Here is a 14,933-nt window from a genome sequence, read left to right on the forward strand (position 1 = left end):
CTGAGCACCAGTAATTATAGTAAACTGAGACACTTTCCTGATGGCAACAGAGTGAAGGGTTTGTTGTTAGGATGACTGAGGACCTTCACAATCTTCTTGGCTTTGGACCAACACCGCTTATTATAGATGATATGGAGGCCAGTAAGCACAACCCTCTGCAGAGTCCTTCTGTCACAGGTCCTGCGAGATGTGAACTCTAAGGTACCCGATGCTGTCCACTATTTCCACTGCGGGACAGGCACAATGTTGGACTGTTTAAAGAATGATGGAACAACACCCAGTGAAAGAGAGAGATTAAAAATCTCAGTAAACACCGGAGCAATTTGGGATGCACAGGCTTTCAGGACTTTCCTGTCTGGTCCTGCAGCTTTCCTGTTATTTAGTCATCTAAACTCCTTTCTCACGTCACTCCATGATGACAAGTGGCTGCTGTACCATGAAACTCTGCACATGCACTGTCAGTTAGTTATTTGTGGTATGTGAATTTAGGTGGCACAGAACAGGGGCCGGCGGGTGTCAGGATCGGCATTAGCTCTAGGTTTGTGGTGGGTGGGGGGTGATGTTCATTTGTTGTTAGCGGGTCCCAGGTAGGCTGCTCTGCCTCTCTCAATTTATGGGGTCCACATGAGTGTAGTGTGGGTTCTGTCTGGTTGGACCCTGTGGTTAGCTCATCACGGACTCAAAGGGCCTCCACATCAAAGTCAGGGTTTTACCTCAGTAATCTCACTGGCCAAGAGCGGATGCCTGCTTCCTGAGCTGAAAACAAGAGTCTGGAGAATGTGACAAGTGATGCCTAGATTATTAAGAAAAGAAAATAAAAAAAACCCAAATTGAACTAAAGGAAAGAAATACAAAAACAACAGGAAAGAAAAGTAAAGGTAGGATAAGTAAATAAATGTATGATATGGGCCCTTTAACCCATCAGGCTGCGCATGCGCAGTGACTATCTGCGCAGTACTGCGCAGCTGTGATGCGGCGGTGCTCGGGCTGCGGGGAGGTTGCGCAGCGCCGGTCAGTGTGTGCGTGACTCCGGTCCACTTCGCGGCGCGTGCGTGTGCTCGGTGCGTGTGCGTGTGCCCGTGCTGTTCGGGGGATGCGCGTGTCCACGCGGTGAGGACGCGCCGAGGGTTTATTCTGCACAGAAACAGCGCCGGAAACAGCCGCAGTAGGTCAGTAAATACGAACACATCGCAGTAAACAACTCGGTAAACAACACAGTAAACAACTCAGTAAAAAAAAAACACTGTAGACATCTGTTTACTCTCAGCTCTTTCACTCACCGCCCACATCTACGGCTAGCTAATTAACATACACACTGTGCACTCTCTCACAAATACTACAACCCAAACACACAGTACACAATCACACACTCTACACTACACACACACACACACAATCACACTATACAACAGTTCACCTTTTCACTTCAACAGGTGCCACTCCTCTATATTACATCATCACTCACTACTGATGCTCCTGAGACATCACACTACTGATATCGCACTTCTGACATTACACTACTGGTCCTTCTGACATTACACTACTGGTCTTTCTGACATTGCACTACTGATGCTTCTGACATTACACTACTGCACCTTCTGACATCACACTACTGACATTAGATTACTGATGCTTCTGATATCACACTACTGACCCCTCTGACATCTCATTATTGACAAGTCTGACATCACACTACTGAAACTTCTGACATCACACTACTGACACTTCTGAAATTACATTTCTGACACTTCTGACATTACACTGCTGACACTATTAACATCATACTTCTGCAACTTTGGACATCACACTACTGACATTTCTGACATCACACTACTGACACTTCTGACATCACACTACTGACTTTTCTGACATCACACTACTGACATTACTCTAATGACACTTCTGACATTACTGACACTTCTGACATCAAACTTCTGAAACTTCTGACATCACACTACTAACATTACTCTACTGATGTTTCGATTATTACTTTACTGACGCTTCTTACATCACACTACTGACATGTCTGACATTACACTACTGACACTTCTGATATTTCACAATTGACATTACACTACTGGCCCCTTTGACATCACACTACTGACACTTCTGACATCACATTTATAAACATTTGACATCTGACTACTTATATTATACTGCTGACATTTCTGACATCAGACTGCTGACATTACTGATGCTTCTGATATCACAATACTGATGCTTCTGAGATTACACTACTGACACTACTGATATTACATTACTGACACTTCTGACATCACACTACAGACACTACGCTACAGGCCCTTCTGACATCACATTACTGACCCTTTTGACATCTCAGTGAGGACTGTTCCAGGTGTGAATATCAGGCCTGGGAGAACAGGTAAGCCCACATGTCAAGGCCACAGCCACAGGATTCAGTTACAGATGCTTTTAAGAAATTGTCCAGTGTATGGCACTGTACAATGTAACATCGGGGGTAATATTTTAATAGCTTGCTAACTGTTATATTAATTTGTAGTCTAAAGCTCCAAACAGATCACTCCACTACTGATACACACACAAGTTACCCACATTTCATTCACCACTAGCCAGTGTGCATGTTCTGATTGACTGAGCTGACCAGCACTTTTTTATCCTCCACCAGAGGATGCTGTTAGTTCTCACTGTATTTGAGGTGTGTATTGTTGGCAGGGAGGGATCCTGCAGCACAAAGAGTGTTAGAATGGACCAGGTCTGTGAAGTGCCCTAACCTCACTGTCTCTTTGTTTCTATGTGTGTGTGTGTGTAGGTGGCAGTGTTGGGGGCTGCCGGCAGTCTTGCTGACGGCTGTGGGGAGCCAGTGGGAGTGTTGCTGGAGGCGGGTGGAAGGTGTTGTAGGGTGGCGGGTGTGTTGCCAGAGTGTGGATGAGTGCCCAGGCGGGGCAGAGAGGCCGGCGTGGGCACCAGGGGGGGCAGCCCATGGACGCTGCCTCCTGCTGGCTTTCCCCCACCGCCCTGTGGAGGCTGGTGGAGCTGCCCGCCCCAGTGCTGTCCCGGCACCAGCTGAAGCGGCTGGAGGAGCACCGTTACAGCAGTGCCGGCAACTCCCTCCTGGAGCCCCTCATGCAGCGGTACTGGGAGTGGCTGGTGGCACAGATGCCCCCTTGGGTTGCCCCCAACCTCATCACCACCGTCGGCCTCGCCACCAACATCTTCACCACACTGGTGCTCGTCTACTACTGCCCCACAGCCACTGAGCAGGTACAGCACACACACACACACAAATTAATACACGCACACACCTACTCTGTCCTACATATTCACCAAGCTGGTGCTCATCTACTACTGTCCCACAGCCACCGAGCATGTACAACACACACTCCTGACTCTTTTGGAACGTATTACAGGCCTCAAATTCAAAATATTTGCAAAACAACAATAAAGTTCATCGGTTTAAACATTAAATATCTTGTCTTTGTAGTGTATTCAATAGAATATAGGATGAAAAGGACTTGCAAATTGTCGTATTCTGTTCTTATTTATGTTTTACACAATGTCCCAACTTCGTTGGAATTGGGGTTGTATATCTGCAAAAAAGACTATTTTACATAGACTATTTTTATGATGTCACAGTAACACACACACATAAATATACACACACTCATAACTGCATTTATGCACAGACACTTGCAGCCTGCAGTAGTTCAGCTTTGCTCATTTCACTGAAATTGCTAGAAGTGTTTCATCACACATTACTATTTGAATGTGATGCAGACATAACAGTTAGAACAGAGCTAATTTACATATATCTCTCTTACAGACACATAAAATGCACGTTACATAAAACCACCCAAACACCATGCTACATCAATTCAGGGCAATTTTCACATCTTAAAATATTTGTGTGTGTGTGTTTAGGCTCCATTATGGGCGTACCTGCTGTGTGCAGTGGGCTTGTTTGTGTACCAGTCTCTGGATGCTATTGATGGGAAGCAAGCGAGGCGCACTAACAGCAGTTCACCACTGGGGGAGCTGTTTGACCATGGCTGTGACTCACTGTCCACAGGTAACTCAGAGAACTGACAGAGACGTAAAAACAGGCTCGTTTCTGTTTGTGTGTAAGACTGTAGTGCTGCCTGGAAAGAGAGGGAGGAGTACTGAGAAGGTTCAGTTGGGCACTAGAGGTCACAAAATTTTAAACACTGCACCTTTAATCACAAGTTACATTAATTAAAAAAACTCATCAGATCCTCTCTCTCTCTCTCTCTCTCTCTCTCTCTCTCTCTCTCTCTCTCTCTCTCTCTCTCTCTCTCTCTCTCTCTCTCTCTCTATCAATCACGCTCACCCCCCCACCCACCCCCCTCCACTCTGCAGTGTTTGTGGTCTTGGGGACAAGTATTGCAGTGCAGTTGGGGACGAACCCTGACTGGATGTTCTTCTGCTGTTTTTCGGGGATGTTTATCTTTTATTGCGCTCACTGGCAAACCTACGTCTCGGGAACCCTGCGCTTCGGGATGTGAGTAACTCTTTGTCTTATTAACATATTCACAAACTCATTTACATACAAATTTACATTCACAGGGGAATGCCAACCTGGGTTTCTGCAGGAATAAGCAGAATAGGTTCTGTGTCTCAGGTGTGTTTGTGTATGTGTGAGGGCCTGTCACTGTCAGTGGGGAGGGAGTGTCATTGCTGCACTGCTGGATGGGTGTCAGGTGGGGTTTTGGGCTGAAAGTGAAGTGTTCATGCCCACAGGGAAAACAACTTTATTTCTCCACAGATATTTGGTTGTCTGCCCCTGCAGCTCACAGTGGGTTTTGAGGCCAGTCGTGAGTTCACTCCAGCATGAAGGCCTCAGAAGAGTGTGATTTTATTTCTCCCCAGCAGGAAGTGAAGGTGGCGTGTTCTGTTTCTAGAGACGAAGATCAAAGCCTTGTGAGGCAGGGCTTGTATTGATGTAGCTTTCTGTCTGAGACTTCTTCCTTATTCAGGTTACAGCCAGGAACTGAAATAGTTTTTACATCTGAACTCTGGATAAAATCCCAGGAATCACGTCTGGAGTCGTCCTTTCACAGATGACATATTCTGCATCAGACGTGTTCTCACAACTGGAAATACTCAGTGTGGTTCAGGCAGGGGGCGGGGCCTGTGAGGCATGTGGTTCAGGCAGGAGCTGGAACCTGTGAGGCGTGTGGTTTAGGCAGGGGCCAGAACCCATGAGGCGTGTGGTTTAGGCAGGGGCTGGAGCCTGTACAGTGTATGGTTCAGGCAGAGAACCGGAGTCTGTGCAGCATGTGATTTAGGCAGAGGGCGGAACTTGTGAGGCCTGTGGTTCAGGCAGGGGCTGGAGCCTGTGCTATGCTGGGTTTCAGGGAGGGGGCAGAGCTTTTGCAGTGTGTGGTTCAGGCAGGGGGAGGGCCCTGTGCAGTGCATGGTTCAGGCAGGGGGTGGAGACTGCAGTGCATTATTGAGGCAGGGGGTGGAGCCTGTGCAGTGTGTGGTTCAAGCAGGGGGAAGGGCCTGTGCAGTGCATGATTCAGGCAGGGGATGAAAACTGCAGTGCATTGTTCAGGCAGGGGGTGGAGCCTGTGCAACATGTGCAGAATATACAGCATGATTCTCCAGGCTCTATTGACACAGGGCTTATTCTGACATTCTCCGGACTGTAGAGCAGGGGCAGGATAAAGTCCGGAGAATGTCTGTGACAATGTTACAGACTTGGGTTAAAGTCTGGGACAGTTTCGGGTCACAGTGCAGTTGTGAGAGGGGCTGGATGGAGACATTAATTTGTCAGGGCTTCCTATTGTTAGGGATGTACAGATTCAGCGCTGGGATTTCGGGTCAAGGAGAGAATAAACTGAGAGTTCCACTCTGTCCATGTGAGAATAACTTGGGCAGGGGTCAGAGCACTTTAGGGTTAGGGTTGGAGGTCCCCACTGAGCAGTGTCGGGGCTGGGAGCGCTGCTAGGTGGTAGTGTTTTAAATTTTCTCTTTCCGCGGTGGACAGATTTGACAACACTGAGCTTCAGCTGACTCTGGCTCTGCTTCACATCTTCACGGCTGCTGTTGGACCCTGTTTTTGGAATTTAACGGTAAACACCAAGCAGCCAATCACAGTCAGCTGCCTGCTTCGTCTGCATGGCTCCTCAGATACACTCCAATATCAGCTGTGTCTCAGTGTTAAACACAAGGACTGTACAGTTTGGCACACCTGGATCTGTTAATGAAACTTATAAATAATCAGTGGAGAATTACTCTGTAATTTAAAGGTGAGATCTGTTAACGGAGGGAAAATATTGAGCTGTATATCAGTGTTTATTTCTCTTTATTAATAAATGAATAATGGTAATTTTTAATGACAGGGTGGTAATGAAAAACTGGGCATCTCTGATTGGCTGATTGTGTGCAGCAGAGAGACTGTGGTTGCTGCTGTAACTAACCTGCTCTGTCCATTCTCTCCCTGTCTGTCCACCCCTGTCTGTCCCTCTGTCCCTCTGTCCCTCTGTCCCTCCGTCCCTCCCCTGCTCAGCATTGATGTGACTGAGGTGCAGATCTTCATTATAATCATGTATCTTCTGGCGGCTGTGGGTGGATCTGCTTTCTGGCAGGCTCTGGTAAATCAGAGATTAAATTTTATTGAAAGTGAAGCTGTATGAACACAGTCTCGCTGTAACCCCCACCCCGTATGAACTGTACCTGTGTGGAGAGGCTGCATGGGGTGTTCGTATTAAAGGCCTATTCACACAGAGTCTAATTTTTAGGCGAGAAAAAAAACGCATGTCAACTTTTGAAAACAAACACACGTATGTTTCAGGTGTTCACACAGAGTCCGTAATTGAGGGACTACAACACTGCAGCAGTGTTTCTGTTAGAGCCTGTTCTCTTTTCTGCACTGTACAGATGTGTTAATATCAGGCGACCAGTCAACACAGAACACAGAACCATATAGAACAACATCTCACAGACTGTAACACGCACGATCAGCCTCAAACAGCTCGGTTTACATCTTTAGATCCAGAGTGAGGGGCTGGAGCTCCTTGTGTTGTTGTTTTTCTGCAAAACAGAGTGAACTGTTTGCAGCATTTAGTTTCAGTGTTTAAAAGTAAAATGATAACTTCATCATCACCGCTGCTGCTGTTACTCAAGGAATCGATTTCTTCTTCCTCTTTCAGATTTCAGAGTGTTTAGACAACAAACTCTTCATGTGAAGGCTGTGTTGTGTTAAAAGTCCTCTGTTTTTTTGGTATGACTGTGTGTGAATAGGTCCTACACCGCTGTGAACTATGTGAGTTGTGGCTCTGCGCTGGTCTCTGTGTGAAAGGTTCTGAATCCTCTGCTGAAAAGTGGTGATCTTTTTGACAGATTCCAGTGTTAAACATCCAGATGAAGATGATCCCGGCACTCTGCACATTTGTGGGAGCTGTGGTCACCTGCACCAACTACTTCAGAGTCATATTCACAGGAGGAGTTGGGAAGAATGGATCCACCATAGCAGTGAGTTCCTTTTCTGAGACCCGTCTCCTTCCCAGGTCCTGACCGCCTTGCCATACAGATCCGCTCAGCACCTGCTCTAGTTCTGACAGGTGGTTCTTGTCGTCTCTCCTCTCAGGGAACCAGTGTACTGTCCCCGGTTCTGCACATTGGCTCTGTGATCGTTCTGGCAATGATGATTTATAAGAAATCTGCAATACAGCTGTTTGAGAAACACCCCTGTCTTTACATCCTGGCTTTTGGCTTTGTTTCTGCCAAAATCACGAACAAATTAGTGGTGAGTTTTTAACCCTTTACACCCACAATGTCCCCAGCCGAGACACTAGCCAAGACTCACAAGGAGCTGTGAGTTGGGGAGGATTTACTGTGCGTCTGGTAGGACTGGAAATGGGATGAAAATGCAAGGGGATGTCTTTCACTCCTGAGCCATGAAGGGAAAAGAAATAATGTTCTTCCTGGGGAGCAGGAAGGTCTACATGATGAACAGAGGAGGAGAGAAAAAAAAAAAATATATATATATATATATATATATAATAAATATTCATTCATCAATTAACAGAAAATCAGGTCCATGTGTTAGTACTAATATTTCAAATGTAATATTTGATCTTTAATTTTAATATTTGTCCTGGGACTTTCAGCTGGGTACCTGGAGTTAAATACAGCAGATTCCAGATGTGTCAGGTTTGACTTGGTGGTGATATGAGGGTTTTGTAGAGATGAGATAGGGGTTTGATAAAGCCATAACCATGGAAACCAAAGACACAGAACTCATCACTCAACAATGCTCTTGGGGAAACAAGGAGCAGTTGGGGGTCCAGTTGTAAGTCCATTTAAAGATCAGTTGTTGTCATCGTCATCGTCCCCCAGCCCCTTGCTATGGATTTTAAAGCCTTTTTGAGTTGTAACTTGATCCCTGATGTTCTTCATCAGTTCCACTGGCTTCTTGTCTCTCTCCATATTCAGTTTAAATTTCTCCTGCTCACATTTACATCTCTGCGTGATCTGGCACTAGCCAACCTTTCTGAAATTTTGCGCCCCTAATGTCCTGCACGATCATTGAGGTCCTCTGAGAGCAGTCTTTTGTCAGTACCCTAATTCAGATTAGTCACTGCTGGTGGTAGATCATTTATTGTTATGCTCTAGAATTCTTTACCACAAAGTCTTTGCCTCTGCTCTTCATTTTCGGCTTTTAAATCTCAGCCAAAGACCTACCTCTTCTTTCAGTTCTTCTGCACTCTATAAGTGTCATCACTTTTTTGTTTCTCCTCCTTGTGTAAAGCAACCTTGGTTATTAGAAAAGCACTATATAAATGTAACATATTATTATTATTATTAGTAGTAGTAGTTGTAGTAGTAGTAGTATTATTTTATCCTGACAGGTGGCGCACATGACAAAGAGCGAGATGCACCTGCACGATGTGGCGTTCCTGGGCCCTGGGCTCCTGTTCCTTGATCAGTATTTCAACAGCTTCATTGACGAGTATGTGGTGCTGTGGGTCGCGCTGGTGAGACTCGCTCTTCTGAATACTACTTTATAAACCTGCTTTAAACACACACACACACACACACACACTGCAGGATAAAGCCGGCCGCACTGAGCAGTTTAAGGCTGAGTCACTGAATGAACTGTAGGATCCGTCTGAATTTAAGATCTACCAGTGTCTGTAAAGTATATTCTGAGCCCCCGCTGACCCCCCGGCTCCGGCCCCAGCTCAGTTTCACTCAGATCAATATGCTGAGGTTTACTTTTTGCAGTCTAGTTATTGTTGTTGTGATATTAATTGGTGGTAATTACGCTAATGAACTAATGAACTGTATTTGATCGGCAGGTGCTGTCTCTGTTCGACCTGGTGCGCTACTGCGTGAGCGTCTGCAATCAGATTGCGTTCCATCTGCACATCTTCGTCTTCAAAATCAAACCTCTGACATCTGGAGCAACTCAGTAACTGCACAGCAGCTGTGTGTGCGCTCTTGTGTGTGTGTGCGTGCGTGTGTGTGTCTGTCTGTGTGTGCGTGTGTGTTTTACACACTGTGGATGGAAGATAAAAGAAATTAGTAACAATTTACTGGTGGTGTTTATGCATAAGGGTGACATAACACCTACATAACCATTGAAGTAACCCTTTCATACTCCTGATATACTCCTCTGTAGAGCCTGGTTCCCATGTCAGGATCCTGCAGAGTGGATTCAGTTGGGTTTGGGCAGGATAGGTGGGTATGGGTGGGCGGAGCCTGTAGGGGTGCTGATGTAGGCCTGTGTCAGTGTTATTAATATTGTATGCAAGTGCTGTGAAGACCCCCACCCCCCCAAACACACACCTGCTGTAAAGTGTTACTGAGAAACCTCAGTGTGTGTCCAGGGCTGCATGTGATGAACAGAGTTAATGACTGGTGAGGGATTAAAGGATGAATCCATGTTTGTGCTGACCGCGGCTGTGGTGTTTTCTGAGCTGACAAAGGCAATTGGATGTTTATTTAAATTATTACAGATTATTAATTATTAGTAATGCAGATCTCTCTATTTCCTCAAGGGGGGTGTCAGGAACAGGTGCTAACTCCCACTTGGTTCTGTGAGGGGACTATGGGTTCTTCATGGGTTCTCCCTTTTAAAGAACAAACACTAAAGTAAAGAAGCGGAGCTGGTTATGTTACAGTACTCACAGACTCGGTTTGGTCTCCTGTTCTGTTTGTTTTCACAGGCACTCACGTCTTACTCTCACGGTCTCAAACCTCTTTTTTTTCTGGTTTTTCAAAAGTCTGTCTCATCACATGCTCTTCATTTATCCAATGTGAGAAAGAGAATAAGTCCAGACGATTAATGTATCCGGTATCTCTGCTGCTACCTTTGTATTACAATGTGTTTGTGGATCTGTATTTAAACTCCTGAGGACAGAGCTTCTCGAATTTCTAGAATCATCTGAGTTTGTCTGTCTTTCAGAGGGGGCACTGTACAGGAACATTATCAACCTGCGAAAGAAGAGGTCAGGGTTTATTCTTTTGCTAATAATAAAGTGTCACAGCAGATTGAAGAGATAATTTAGTGTTTCCACCTCGTGTTTATGGAGGATGGATGGTCAGTCGCCACAGACAGGAATTTGGCGGCGCTTCCCTGAAATCAGATAACAGAAAACACACTGACTCTAACCTCACTCCTAATGGACGTCAATGGTCAGAGGCTGAATATGGAATAGTGACGTGATGATAAAACACGCAAATATAAAATTGTTTCTGTACCAGCCAGAGGTCTTTCAAATAGAAAAGAGTGTAGAATTCGTTTTAGGGTGTTTTAACTTCTTTAATGAATTCAGGGAAACTCCACTACATTACTTTCTGTGGTAATGAACCCAGCACTACAGAGACGCTGATGTTTCCCTTTAAGATTTTAAGTGGCAGCAGAAGCAGAGCAGTGGTCAGACAGTTCAGTATTTAGCGTTCAGTGTTTACGGCCCTCTGATCATAGGAACACAGGGCAGACTGTACAGGGTTAATGTTTCTCACAGAGAAAAGCAGCTTAGTCCAGGTATTCCATATATTGGGGCATGATGTTTGGTTACTGAACACAACTGTATTTAAGGTGGCTGTGTGAATAATGGTAACATTTTCCTACAATTTATATATTGTATTTAAAAACAGTTCAATTAATTATTCAATTATCTGAAACCTTTCATTTCCTTCATGAATTGTATTCTGAACAGAAATTGCTGTATAAACAGGATTCTGAGCACGGTTACCAGAGGGTGGTTACCGACTGTGAGATTTGCATGTTTTTCTGATAAGGTTTCTTCTTGTGCACGTCATTCATTGCCTTAAATAGAAACCTTTTTTGGGGTGTCGTGGCCTCATTCTGCAACAGTGCTTTCTAACTATCTGTGTCATGCTCAGGTACATTAGCATATAAATAAATTCAGAGAACAACTTTCTCTTAACTTTCTAATGGGGACAGGTCCCAGTGACTGTCTCCACCATTTAAACAGCCAGTACACACCCTTCTGTGTTTATTAATTAAGCACTGCCATTAACCCTCCCCTCCCTGGTTTGTATTTCTAATCTTTACATGTTTATGATTAAGAATAACACAGTTCAGAGTTAAACAATACTTCTGGTCAACTGAAATGAGAACAGAGAACACACTTCAGTACCTTAACTGAATTTAGAGCAGTTTCTCCTGATTTACTGCGTATGAGACAATGGAAAATGTATATGATATAAACCAATTTATTATTTAAGAAACATAATTTTATATTTCCCATAGTGTTCAGTTCAGCAAATAACCCACTGTGGTTAAATATTTAAATGTGCAGAAGTGCGTTCCCTGTACAGAACTTGCCCCTTATTTTCTGTAAACAGAAATCAACATACTTACTTTAACCAGGAGGACTCATCCCTGAACACACACCTGTAATAGAACAGATAATAATACCTCTAATACCTGCCCTCAGCTTTGCTCTGGATTAAACAATCCTGAGAGTGTATTCCCCAGGTTAAAGAACACAGTTTAAACTGTGCTTCTATTTATATTCCTTCAACACAACCTGTACTTTACCACCTTAAAAGATCTGTGAAGTATTACTGTATGAACACTGTTAATACTGATGACTTCCTTTTTAACTCTCTGCAGTTGTTGTAAACAATTTCTCAAATTATCTGTGACATTGTTCAGATTTTTTTAATAAAAGCTCCTATAAAATAATAAACAAAACATGTTTTATTTCTCCCAAGAACAGTGTTCCCACACATATGCGATCTCTTCTTAAAAGAAAGTGATATGATTAAGCTGCTACACTGAGGATAGAACAGTCCAGAGAGTGAGAGAATCTGAACTCAAACCACCGTCCGGACATTGTTTTAGGACGTTCTACTACATCAGCATAGACTGCAGAGGTTTGCGCATGGAAGGCATTTCTTCCAGCTGCGGGAATGGAATTAGAACACGGTATTGGCATAATGATTTAAAGCTGCATCCCTGTGAAGGATTGGTGCCCCCTCCAGGGTGTGTTCCCGCCTTGTGCCCAGTGATTCTGGGTAGACTTCGGACACCCCGCCACACTGAATTGGATAAGGGTTACAGACAAAGAATGAACAAATGAATTTGAAAATGTGTGTGGGGGCACACACGCACACACAACCACTGAGTTCACAATGCTACACCATCAACATATTTTAGTCTATGCACAGATGAGTATCATAAATATAAAAAAATAAAATATCATAAATTTAGTTATTTAACATCAAAAAGAAAGCATATACTGAATTTTATTTAAATATTTCTTAGTATTCTGCCATCTGTGTAGCATAAAATCATTGAATCCTCAATCTGTTGTTGTTGCTTTCATGCAACATGCTATTTTATCAATTTACAAAATATTTATTCAAAGAAAACATAAACAGTGGATGTAAATGAAATCAGAACTGACCCAAAATTGTGAAAATGTTTTTTCATTCATAAAAATCCTTGTGTAAATGTCACTTTTCCTCAAATGTCTGGAGCTGAAAAAACATGGCTGCCATGTGTAAACACAGTTGAGGAAATGAGGCTGGAACAAGGTAGGAAAAGTCATGTGATAAGCAGTCTATTTGCCTTCCTTTGCTTCCTCCTTTTTAAAATGGGCATTTTTTAACTGATGTATGGTTTTTGTGATTGTGATACTGAGGGAAAATTAGTATGTTATCCTGAAGCAATGCCATGCAATAGAGGCTGTCTCTTCCACACCTCCATCATCTACTTGTTGCTTTTGAGCGAAGAGCTGGTGAAAGACTCTAAGCATTTCCCCTTGTTGACAAATTCTTTGTTACAGTTTTTCTCAATTGCTTTGATGCATTTCTCACATCGCTATTAACATTTGCAAAACAGTAAGTGCATTTCTCAAAACCTAGTTGATAACTTGCAAAATCATGTCACTGGCTCAAATTGGCTCAATAGTTCGTTCCTCAAAAGCAAGTATTCATGTCAGTGAAAGTGCCAGTGCTATCAAAATAAAAAGTTATAACACACGTCATCATCATCATCATATTCTATTCCACTTTTCCATTTCAGGGTCGCGATGGCAACAGGGCGAGCAAAGAAGCCCAGACGTCTCTGTCCCTCGCAACATCCACCAATTCCTCCTGGGGGATCCCAAGATGTTCCTAGGCCAGCCAGGAGATATAATCCCTCCAGCGTGTCCTGGGTCTACCCCGGGGCCTCCTTCCAGTTGGACGTGTCTGGTATACCTCCAGTGGGAGGCGTCCAGGAGGCATCCTGATCAGATGCCCAAACCACCTCAACTGACTTCTCTCAACGCGAAGGAGCAGCGACTCTACACCAAGCTCCTCCCTAGTAGACTGTCCCTATGGTCAATCTCACCAACCCTCTTCCCATCACTCGTGAACAAGAACCCGAGATCCTTGAACTCCTTCACTTGGGGCAGGTTCTCACCCCTTACCTGAAGGGAGCATGCCATCTGTTTCCGGGAGATAACCATGGCCTCAGACTTGGAGGTGCTGATCCGCATACCGACCGCTTCACACTCGGCTGCAAACTGCTCAAGTGAACGCTGGAGGCCTCCATGCAAAGAAGCCAGAAGAACAACATCGTCTGCAAAAAGCAGAGATGCCACCACCTGAGCTCCTCGACGGAAGCCCTCCTGCCCCAGGCTACGCCGCGCCACCCTGTCCATGAATATCAGGAACAGGAGTGGAGATAAGTCATAGCCCTGACGGAGTCCAATGCCCACACTGAACAAGCTTGACTTACTACCAAGGATGTGAACACAACTCAAACTCTGAGAGTACAAGGACCGTACGGCTCGCCCTGGCACCCCATACTCCCGAAGCACCTCCCACAGAATCTCTCGAGGAACACGGTCATATGCCTTCTCCAAATCCACAAAGCATGTGTAGAGTGGAGTAGCAAATTCCCACGCCCCCTCAATCATCTGTGAAAAAGTAAAGAGTTGGTCCATAGTTCCACGGCCAGGACGATATCCGCATTGTTCCTCCAAAATCCTAGGTTCGCCTATCGGACGGATTCTCCTTTCCAGCACCTTGGCATAGACTTTCCCTGGGAGGCTGAGAAGTGTAATGCCACGATAATTGGCACACTTTCTCCGGTCCCCTTTTTTGAAAATAGGAACCACCACCCCAGTTTGCCAATCCAAAGGCACCGTTCCCGAGGTCCATGCAATATTTTATAGGCGTGTCATCCAAGACAGCCCCACAGTATCGAGTGCCTTCAGTAACTCTGGGCGAATCTCATCCATTCCTGGAGCTTTGCCACTGCGAAGCTTTTTCACCACCTCAGTGACTTCAGCCAAGGAAATGGAATCTGACCCCCCAGACACTTCTGGCCCTACCTCCTGCACAGGAGGCATGTCTCTCGGGTTAAGGAGTTCCTCATAGTGCTCCTTCCAACGCCCAACAATATGCTCAGTCGAGTTCAGAGTTTCACCATCCTTGCTGAGCACAGCTTGGACAGTGTC

The 14,933-nt window shown here is 44.8% G+C and overlaps 1 protein-coding gene across 1 annotated transcript; it reads left to right on the forward strand.

Annotated features, from left to right (window-relative positions):
- Positions 1–997: 997 nt before the first annotated feature.
- cept1b (choline/ethanolamine phosphotransferase 1b) lies at positions 998–12,145 on the forward strand. Its single transcript, XM_066673108.1, has 9 exons — positions 998–1,169; positions 2,792–3,243; positions 3,901–4,048; positions 4,357–4,498; positions 6,512–6,596; positions 7,345–7,476; positions 7,592–7,750; positions 8,856–8,981; positions 9,306–12,145. Exons 2-9 carry the CDS (start codon positions 2,908–2,910, stop codon positions 9,420–9,422), a joined length of 1,245 nt encoding a protein of 414 aa, XP_066529205.1. The 5' UTR covers positions 998–1,169; positions 2,792–2,907; the 3' UTR covers positions 9,423–12,145.
- Positions 12,146–14,933: the final 2,788 nt, after the last annotated feature.

The sequence above is a fragment of the Hoplias malabaricus genome, chromosome 5 (genome assembly GCF_029633855.1).
Source record: "Hoplias malabaricus isolate fHopMal1 chromosome 5, fHopMal1.hap1, whole genome shotgun sequence".
Lineage (NCBI taxonomy): Eukaryota > Metazoa > Chordata > Actinopteri > Characiformes > Erythrinidae > Hoplias > Hoplias malabaricus.

Coding starts and splice junctions, on each gene's coding strand:
- cept1b (XM_066673108.1), top strand. CDS start 2,908: ATGAGTGCCCAGGCGGGGCAGAGAGGCCGGCGTGGGCACCAGGGGGGG. Junction 4,049..4,356: donor CTGTGACTCACTGTCCACAG/GTAACTCAGAGA, acceptor TCCACTCTGCAG/TGTTTGTGGTCTTGGGGACA. Junction 4,499..6,511: donor GGAACCCTGCGCTTCGGGAT/GTGAGTAACTCT, acceptor TCCCCTGCTCAG/CATTGATGTGACTGAGGTGC.